We start from the raw sequence: 10,634 nt of genomic DNA on the forward strand, positions 1-10,634 counted from the left end.
TCCAAGCGGTTTCCATGGACAAAAATGCAGAAATAAATGCTCAGGAGGATATTACGGTATATTATGCAGAGAGGAATGCACACGTAAAGATAATCAAAGGTACAAATATAATTTTTTACCAATTAAACGCATATGGATCACTTCAGGTCCAGGTTCAAGGAGAATGTCTCCTTGACCACATAGTGATGGTTGAATGTTACAAGAAGCTAGTTAGTTGTTTATTTACGCATGTTTATGCTTTTTTGGTGATGGTTTTATTCTGCTAAAACAAAGTTTAGTTAAGTTAAGAGATAGTTTTATACGAAAGAAGGGAACTATTTTTTCATTGTACACAAATTGACATAGACATTTTGGGAAATAACAGGATAACAATAACGAATACAAGACATAATTCTTGTTAAATAAATTTACAATTTTAAGGATATTTCTGAAAAGCAGTTTTAGAAGAAAGGGATGATTAAACAAAAGAGTAATCAATGTTGCAGGATCAGATAGGATTAACTGCACAGTTATTTACCATTTGCAAAAGGAAGATTTTTTCGCATTAATCCAATTATTTAACATCACACTCCTTACAAATCGAATTTTTTAAAACACATACAAGGCATTTAAGTACAAAATAATTAATAATACATTTTATATTAATTCTATAACAAATATTAGACTGTCTTTCTCTTTGTAACCAGTCATACCCGACTCATTTCCTGATTTCTATATTAATAGACTGTTCCGTATCTCCCGGAGTAGGAACCATAGGGCTCCGAAACAGGAGGCTAAATTGCCCGACCCCACCCACCTCTCCCTTTTTCAAGTGGCAATTAAAATTTGTCGACCCCATCGTCCTTGTGTCCAATCCCTTTTTTATTTCATCATCATTTCATGTTCATTTTATCATCAATTTCATGTTCATCGTCTGAATATAGCTGAAATATTGCTGCCCGGACGTTAAACCCCAACAAACAAACAAACAAACAAACAAGTTCCGTATCTACTGATTCAATGCATATTTCACTAGGTGCATATTTTTAGTTTTATCTGAAAACAAAAATCGCGTGTTTAGACTTATAATTCTAAAAATAGCATATGGGGTCTACTAGAGGTCTACTACCTTGTTCCACGGTACCGGTATGCCAATTGCGGTTCCCAGAAGTGAATGAAGTAAAAACAGCGTTCAGTTGTATTGTTTACCATTCTTTTGATTACAGGTGTCATTATATATATGGATGCATTAGTGAAACAACAATTACAGTAGGTAAGTGTGGAACAAATATGTAAATTCCATCTTTGTGAACGATTTCATATTGGTAATTTAGGTAAAAATTAAGATTTTTCTTTGTCTAATAAGCCGATTTTAAGCGCAAATTTGAATTTTACAAAAAATCAGTATGATAGTGGATGATTCAATTATAATTGATTCCAATAAAGCATGTTAAACGCTATTTTCAACGAATGCACCATTACTTTTTACACTGCTTTTACGCTTAAGGACTGGAAATAAAAGATACAACAGGCACTATTAGGTCGGACTCATATCTCGACCAACTCTCAGAAATGGATGAAAAAGGAAAACTCATGACCAAATTATGCGACAAATGCGACGACTTCTCATTCTGTAATGTCAACTTTTACCTGATGCAAGAGCTTGCCGAACTTATGCGATTGTTTTGTACCGCGCTAGACTTCTTAAAACTAGACTATTGAAACAGGGATATGTTGCATTACCATAAAAGTATTATGGTCGTCATCATGTACTCGATGATCATTATAATGTATCCATCTTCATCATAAGAACCGGTGTATTTATATCGTCCTTGTTTTCTTTTCTCAATTATCGACCTGAGACGGGACATTTTATGAGCAACGATGGTGTTTCTAGAAAAGCAAAGAACAGTTGACCTTACTGGACATCTGGTCCTTACTCCTAGTTTTAAGACGGGTCCGAGTTTCTCATTTTCTTCTCTTTCTTTGTACGTGTTATTTTGGTTATTTTGGTTTACATTCGGACCTTGGTTTCCTTGAACACTCATTCAAGGGTTAATTATATCATATTCTTTAAAAAAAAACCATATTTATTAAGAATTTCTTGTTATTCAAATTGTTCTCTGAAAAGTTTCTTGAAAACTCTTGGAAATGGGGTTGAATTTGTGCATTACTTCATTAAATCACCGAAAACTCACTTTCATTTGTAATGATATCATTTCTGATATTTATTTATGTCAATTGAAAATATCGATGTTGGGCTGAATCTTGAAATTTATTGTGAAATTGTGCAAATTGTTACATGTAATATTAATGACTTTGTTTTCTTTTAATATTTTCATTCCAAAAAAAAAATGTTATTTTTACCTGACTAGTATCTTACTATACAATTCACGTGATGTTAGAACTCAGTAAAATCAGTAGAAATATATCGCTTTAACTCATTTAAAAAATGAGATAATTAAGAAAATCACTTTGAAAATCTGAATTAAATATATTTAATGTATACAAGTGTGGACACAGACTGGTACTGCTCGTTTTGACTTGAATGTGTTTGCATTAATATCACGGTATCAACAGAAGCTGATGCTACAATTATATGCAATATTCATGTTGAAAACATTATGATCACTTGTCCACGGAAGTCAAATTTTTAATAATGTGGTCTACATTAGCAACTACTGTGTTTATTTCATTTAAAAGTATGAAGCTGGCATTATTTAACATGCATTAATGAATACTACATTACCATATGGGTTAATCAATAAAAATGGATCATTCTGAGCTGACATGAAATAATCGTGTTTTGTGCATGCAATGTAATCACGTGAATGCAAAATATCCAATTTTCGCATTTAAATGAAAGTCTCAATAAATTCCCTCTAATGGTGTAGGAGGAGTAATATTAAATTATGGGAACTGGAAGGAAGGATTGACACCTCTTTCACTATAAACTCACACTGAAATTAGGGGGTGAAATGATTGAAGATATTTTCTCTGCTATACATAGAAGAAATGGAGGGCACTTGGTTTTCTCAGAACTAAGCTTTAGATTTATTTATCAAAGACTGCAACATTGTTAATTAAATTAGTGTAAAATAATATATTGTTCTGTAACAAATGAATGTATAAACTTTTGGACCACCAATGGGTCGTCACAATCAATTTCAGTATGTTGTAGTTTTGTGTTGAGATTTTAAGAGGTTTTGCATTATTAATTTCCCAAACATTCGATGCCAATTGGACTAGCAAAACTATGCAAATAAACTAAAAATATTTTGAAATAAATACATAGTATATAATTAAAGAGTAATCAAGGGAACTAAGGTTATAGCGGTAATCAAAAGAATGTAATCCAGGGACAAAGACCAGACATGGGAAACAGACATTAACAACAAAGAACATAAAGTAACTAAAATCATACATACAAAGTAACAAAAGTAAATGAGCAACTCGGACTCCACTAAAAACTGGGAGCATGGACTAGGTGCACCGGTAGGGTAAGCGTCCTCTGCTTGTCTAGAAATACCCGCCGAATTGCTCATAAAAAGTCAAGTCCGGGGTAGACAAACAAGGAAAGGAAAACTATGACCCGTTGAATAAATCAGTTTTCATAGTGCTGATGGATACACCATAACAATCCACGAAGGCAATGAGGGCTCTATGTCAGAATTAAGTTCTACTCAAAAGACCTGATAACACAATGATTACTACACTGTAAAAAAAAAACATATCTACATAGTGTATGTCATACAGTTAAATATTTGTACTTAAAAAATGTAAACTCCCATAAGCCGATAGAATGCGTTCAGCTGAACAGCTTCATATTAATGTAGGGTTAAACCTTGTAAGGAAGTATTGAAACATTATTCAAGGTTGATAAGGCTTTGAATTTTAATTGCATTCAGACAGGATGAGAATTTCATCGTAATCAATGTGGCCTTTCTGGGTCCGCATTTGCTTTATATCAATATGAACTTTCCATTTGAGAAAAAGAATTTCGCCAAAATAAATGTGGCGTTTTTACACCTATTTGGTTCAAATCAGTCTCAAATTTCCTTTTAAAAAAGGCACATTGTTGTACAATTTCAAGGAGATCAGTTCTGCTTTACTCAAGATATCTTCCAGACATCAGAAAAATGCTTGTTTTTGACCCCTAGTCCTTAATCAGACTGTCGCAAATTCCAAGATGTCACCTTGTAGTATCTAAAACAAACCCAATTTACTTGTATCTGGTACTTAACTTTTCAGAAATCACTAAAATGCTTGTTTCTGGTCCTCTTATGGCCAATCATTTCTTCAAGGTTCAAACCTTAACCATTAATACCGGTCTAATTTTAGTGGTATAGAAAATTGTAGAGCAATATTAAGGACATTCATTTGCTTTTATTTTATGTACATGTCTATTGTACAATTCTATGAAATGGTTGCTTTCTTGCTTTTGGCCCTTAATTCTCTAAAAGCCATATCTTCCAAATCAATACCATCCTTTCTTATGGCTTTGAAAACTTGAGCAACCAAGACCGCCTGCACAGTCATGCGTCTTTGACCACTCAGCTGGCTAGACTCTATATATGAATGTGTTTGTGTATGTATTTTTACAGAGGATAAATCCAATTTCCAAGACACGACAAAACAGTTGGAAACAGTTCGTGAGGATTCTGGTTAGTTTATTTAGAAACAAAGGCCCCATTTTGTGGGATGCTTTAGTTACATGTATACAACAAGTGTACAAACCAGAAAAATGCCTTGTATGTCACTATATAATGTAAGAAAGCTTTTCGGCAGTAAAACATCAATCCGTCTAAACACCAAAGATGAAATTAATGACTAAAGTTTTGTTTATCTTTTGTTTTATGCCCTATGATTGTGAACATTTTATAATCAGATGAGGAAGTGGTTATATTCCAGTAATAAAAAATGTTAGCAATTTCTCCCGTTTTCACCCAGCGCACACTACCATTAACATTAACAACATACTGACTTTGACGAAAATAAAAAGAATTAAAGTATTGTGCGTCTGCTGATATAAAATATTCTCATTTAAGATTGATAATATATTAATAAGAAATATATATTACTCGATAATGTTACAAGTACAGTATTTAACTATTTCAATTTCAGAAACAAACGGTTTGTAAACCTACATATATTCTTTTTAAGAGAGACAACGGCATATTTTCAATTTACTACAACGGCAGGAACTATAAATAAGAGCCCAGGTTAGTTTGCATAAAACATTTTTTATCAATTTGTAACTATGTGTTGATTAATATTATTAGTGTGTAAACGTAGCCAGAAACACAAAAAATGTCAGAAAAAAAAATAATGTAGCGTCATCAATGGGACAATTCAAATCCATCAAAATCCAAGTATGTTCACTGTACAAAACAGGAAGCAGAGATGACATACAAACACAATGTATCACACTGTATAAAATAAATTACACAATTAAACTGAATATGTAGAAAACATGACGACGTCGCACAAAAAAAAAAAAAAAAAACTAGCAATACGAGCTACCAAAAAACGGGAGTTTCATCGGATGTTCAATTAGAGTATATTTTGATCCCCAAGCGGTATCCGTCATATCGTAAGAGAGTATAATTCGGGTATAGCTTTTCAAGAATATTGCATCTTCCTGTCAGTAATCACAAAGCCGTCATATCAAAAACAATCAACTCCTGGGTGATATCATTCAATTTAACAAAATATAATGATGTAAACAGAGAAAACGATGCTAAAATGTAGGACATTATCCCACATATATACAAATTATATACATATAAAATTAATATGATAAAAAATTTCCATAAAACAATTTAACAATTCCACCAGCGTATTTAAATCGCCGGAGTATTTGATCTTGAAAAAGATTATAACATAGCAAAAAATCATGCGAAAAAAAATAACATCATGAAAATAGTATACTTTAAGATTTGAAATAAAATGTATAGGTAATTTTAACGACCTCATACGATGGTAGTATGAATTATGACTGTAATTGATAAAATATCTAAATAAGTCACATTGCTTAGTTCCTTTGACTTGCATACCAAAGGAGCTACACCATTGCAGCTGATATGTGTCAAATTCGGCTGGTTTTCAATCTGGTCCCTTAAGACGTTGAATCTAAGAGTAATCAGGGAAACCAATATTGTAGTGGAAATTAAAAGAACACATAATCCAGGGACAAAGACCAGACATGGAAAACAGACAAACACAACAAAGAACATAAAGTTAATAAAATAGTACGTTCCAAGTAACAAAAGTAAATGATCAACTCGGACTCCAATAAAAACTAGGAGCACCTGAAGGGTAAGCGTCCTCTGCTTTTCTGGAAAAGCACAGGACGCTAAATTGAAAAAAAAATATTCTCTCATCTGTAAGATAGAAATTAAATGTCGGTATGACGACCTTAAAAGCTCTGTATTAATATATATACAAAGACGAAACGTATTCCTTATCAAGAAATTTATTTAATTATAGCCATGATCTACAGAGATCAGGATTCCTGTTTACAATTCCCCCCCCCCCCCCCCCCCCAAAAAAAAAAAAAAAAAAAAAACTAAAAAACTCTTAAATGAATACTTCATAGGTTGAAGATATTGGTATATTGGTAAGACAGGGGACGTGTACTCATTGTTTCATCAATTTCAAGTTGTTGTGGGTAAATCAGATGTAGCTAACCATTGAAACTAAGATTTCACAGAATAAATTTATATAATGGAAACTGAACTTGACTGGCTGGACTACTTGCTTCTCTTTTTTCCAATAGTAGTTCTTGAAAAAATTTTGCTTCATACAAATGAAGGAGAGGTTCGGCAAAGAGTTGCACACAATTAATTTCCATAGGTATACCGACGGGTCGCATAAACAACTAGAGCTTGTGAGGTGGTAGTGTGGTGTACAATGTAGTATGTTGTTTACAACTGCAAGGCTAATAGGAAAAGGCACATTTAGGTCTTTTGAATTCTTGAAAATCTACTAACTCACGCCACTAGTATAGTAGGTTTTATCACAGTAACTTAAGTTTTTCACTACCGAAAGTGAAGTTGTAAGGAGTTTATTTGTGAATTTGGCAGACTCAGCAATATACCTCTGTATTACATGACACTTATGAAGTTTCGAATGATGTATGGATGCTTTCATTATGGTGTTTATTAATGAATAAAGAACAAATCACATGAATTAGAAACTTGAACTTAAAATTCTGGTAAAGGGTTTCAAATTTTGCACTAGTACTAAAGCTTCTTTATGGCCGTATTGCTTGAGCTCAATATCCAACCGACTTCGAATTCTTCTTTCATGTTTTCGAATATTTTAGTGATGGCTTGAGGATTTTTTCCTCGTTCGATTCCGATTCGTTTTCGGGGTTGTCATATGCAACGAACTATTGGCTTATGTCATGGTAGTTTAGAGTTCGTTAATCAATATTAGATCAAAAGTTCGGCCATTAAAGCTGATGTTGTCTCTTTTAATAATGGTGTAGGCCACGTAAACAGGAATATGTCTGAATTTGCATTTTAGTCCTTTCGGTTACGGGGTCAATTTTTTTCGAGTTTGTTTTAATATTTCTCGTTTTGTTGGGGCTTTTCTGATGTTATGACATTAAACAAACTATGATTTGTTTTTACGTTCAATTGTAGTCTAGTACTTTGATATATGTTACTTTTATTCATGCACCATTCCTTTATTTGACGTGTAAAATCATAGATTCAATTCTTCTCTAGCTAGGTTATTTCCCGAATCCCCGTAAAATCGAAGCATTTCTATCGCCCACTAAAGGCTCGATTAAACATTATTTACGAACTGGTCGCAATTGAGGTCATTTGGTGGTGGATTGTGGAGTATTTAGTTTTATTGTTTCTTGAGCGTGAAATTCAAAATGAGCGGAAGGCAAGTAATTCGATAAGTAACCAGCTGGTTTTCTAGGTCATATGGACGACAACCAAAACAATCTCGTGACTTCTCTTACTTTCTTGTTTAATAAGACGTTTAGAAAAGCTTTTACTTTGTTGAAACGGTATTTGAATTACATGTATTACGAACCTGATGATGATATCTGTCCAGTTTAATATTCAAGAAACAGGCATCAGACAATCGTTCAAGCTTGTCGTGGCAACTACAATCATAAACTGTGCGTATGCATAGGAATGTGTGCCGTTACAGTCTATTCGCACTAATCAGATTCCATTTTTGTTTTGTATTGGTTAGAAGAAAAACATAAAATCATATTCATCGTAAAAGCGTTATTTGTCATTTTGTTTATTCTGAAGTCAAACGAATGCTGTTCGTATGTTTGCGCTGGTACAGTAACACACAAAAAAATGGAAACTACAACCAATACAGTAACGTCATTTTGGGTGGGCAATCATTAACATTATTTATCGGAGGTGTGCCACTCTTAACTGATCTGTTTTTTTATTCTATGAAACCACATTAATATGAAACGAATTACCAAAAACTAATGAAAGGATACTACCTGCATATTATAGATGATGTAATAGGTCTGACTTGTATTTGGTAAAATTTTGCTCTTATTTCGCTGAATCTCTTTCTCGTCATAATATTTTTTCGTACAACAATCTGGTACTTCTTTTGGGTTCAAATTTTTAATTCGTTTTTTTTATACATGCTTGTCTTACTACAGTTATGATGCGTTTAAAAATACGTTTCGGGAAAGGTAGAGGAGGGAAGGACAGCGTAACGAAATGCAAAGTAAATAAATTGTTTCATGATGTAACCTATGACTTTATAAAAAGAAATCGTTAGTTGAATATCTGAATAGATTGTAACAAACTACTGAATAAGAGATAGATACTTAATGGTTATACATGTGTCTAAGACGTGTTATCCATTAAATAAACACTTAATAAAGACAATCAATGTATTTCACTTAACTAGATTTATTTTCGTTTCAGATAATATTTTCCTGATAACAACTATAAGTGTATTAACCGTTCTGCTATTAATATGTTCGATAATAAACTATATGAGATGTAGATGTGGAAAAACTACGTCTTCTGTTAAACATGGAATAGAAGTGGGCAATGCTGACAATATTGATGTGTATGGATACCATGAAATAAATGAAGGTAATAGAATTGAAATAGATAGTATAGAAATTTGTCCTCCGACACTCCCAAATAGAGCAGAGACTGATACACTCGGAACGAATAATATGAGACTAAATACAGAAACAACAACCAGCCAGTCTAACGAAAAAGCACACCTTGACCCACACCAGTCTAATAGGGAAATAGACCACCATGTCAAGAAAACAACAACGGATCAAACTGAAGACGAATATCTGCAACCCTATGTGGGATATGAAGAAGAAGAAAGCAAAATTAAGGAATATAATGGGACTGGCGAACTGGAAAAACAGTATTATCTTAATCCTTATCAACCACTTATACAAGAAAACATTGAAGTTCATGAGTATGAATCTACTGTCGAAATGAAGAAAAAAGATTATATGAATCCTTATCAACCGCGGAATTAACTTTTTATGAGCAATTCGGCGGTGTTTCTAGAAAAACAGAGGACGCTTACCCTACCGGTGCACCTGGTACATGCTCCCAGTTTTTAGTGGAGTCCGAGTTGCTCATTTGCTTTTGTTATTTTGTATGTATAATTTTAGTTACTTTATGTTCTTTGTTGTGTATGTCTGTTTTCCATGTCTGGTCTTTGTCCCTAGATTACATTGTTTTGATTACCGCTATAACCTTGGTTCCCTTGATTATTCTTTTTTCATATCACAACTTATACGTTATGCCAGAGCTTGCCAAAACTAGACTTTTTGTTTTGCGCTAGACTACTTACAATTAGGTACTACACAAAGTTTTTGTACCGTTCTAGACTTTTTACATTAGTATTGTCCCAAGTTTTATGATTATCAATGTGTCTATTTCGGATATTTTTCCATCATTCTGCATTATTTACCTTATCTACATCCTGATACTTTGTTAATTGTAAAACAGTTTGAACTGTTTTTGATGGAACCTATTTGTGACTCGTGCCAGGTAGCTACATCACTGTTGCTAGACTATAACCATATTTACTTCAAATGCAATAGGACGGACGGCGCTTGCGAAGCAGTGCATGCTCATCTTCTCGGAGCACCCGATGTAAGCTTAGGTTTTTTGCGGGAGTTCTTTTTTTCTAGTGCTTTATTTGTTGTGTTATGTCTTTTGTTTTATCTTCAGATTTTATATGTAATCTTTTTTATTATTTTGTTCATTGGTTTTACCGATCATGTCTAAATTCATCAAACGTTAGACACGAAAATAACTGATATTTATTTACATTTTGATCAATGTACGGATTTTGATCAATTTATTTACAATAAATGATATAATGTGTATGAATGTAGTGTTTCAAAACATTTTGACTTCAATCTTTTTTTCATTTCATGCAAATTGTACAAACCTCAAGAAGAAACTAATTTGCTTACGAAGTCAGAAACTAATTAAGTATTCTTGAACGACTTATAACAGACGATTTAACAGTTAGTTTCTGTATGAAAGTATGATAGTTTATGTTTTGTTCGTAAAAAAATTGAATATGTTAGCTTACGAACCAAAGGGATGCAACTTGTGATTTCAATCTAAGTGAACATTTTTGAACAACCACCTTGTATATCTTGTTAT

General features: G+C 33.0%; 1 protein-coding gene across 1 annotated transcript; it reads left to right on the forward strand.

Annotated features, from left to right (window-relative positions):
- Nucleotides 1-10,634, forward strand: LOC148614723 (uncharacterized). The gene is made up of 5 exons (XM_088586201.1): nt 1-99; nt 1,206-1,252; nt 4,584-4,643; nt 5,145-5,201; nt 8,904-10,634. The coding sequence occupies exon 5, from the start codon at nt 8,975-8,977 to the stop codon at nt 9,485-9,487; it is 513 nt and encodes a 170-aa protein (XP_088442327.1). The 5' UTR covers nt 1-99; nt 1,206-1,252; nt 4,584-4,643; nt 5,145-5,201; nt 8,904-8,974; the 3' UTR covers nt 9,488-10,634.

The sequence above is a fragment of the Perna viridis genome, chromosome 6 (genome assembly GCF_037379345.1).
Source record: "Perna viridis isolate PV_CMFRI_1.1 ecotype Kerala chromosome 6, ASM3737934v1, whole genome shotgun sequence".
Taxonomy (NCBI): domain Eukaryota; kingdom Metazoa; phylum Mollusca; class Bivalvia; order Mytilida; family Mytilidae; genus Perna; species Perna viridis.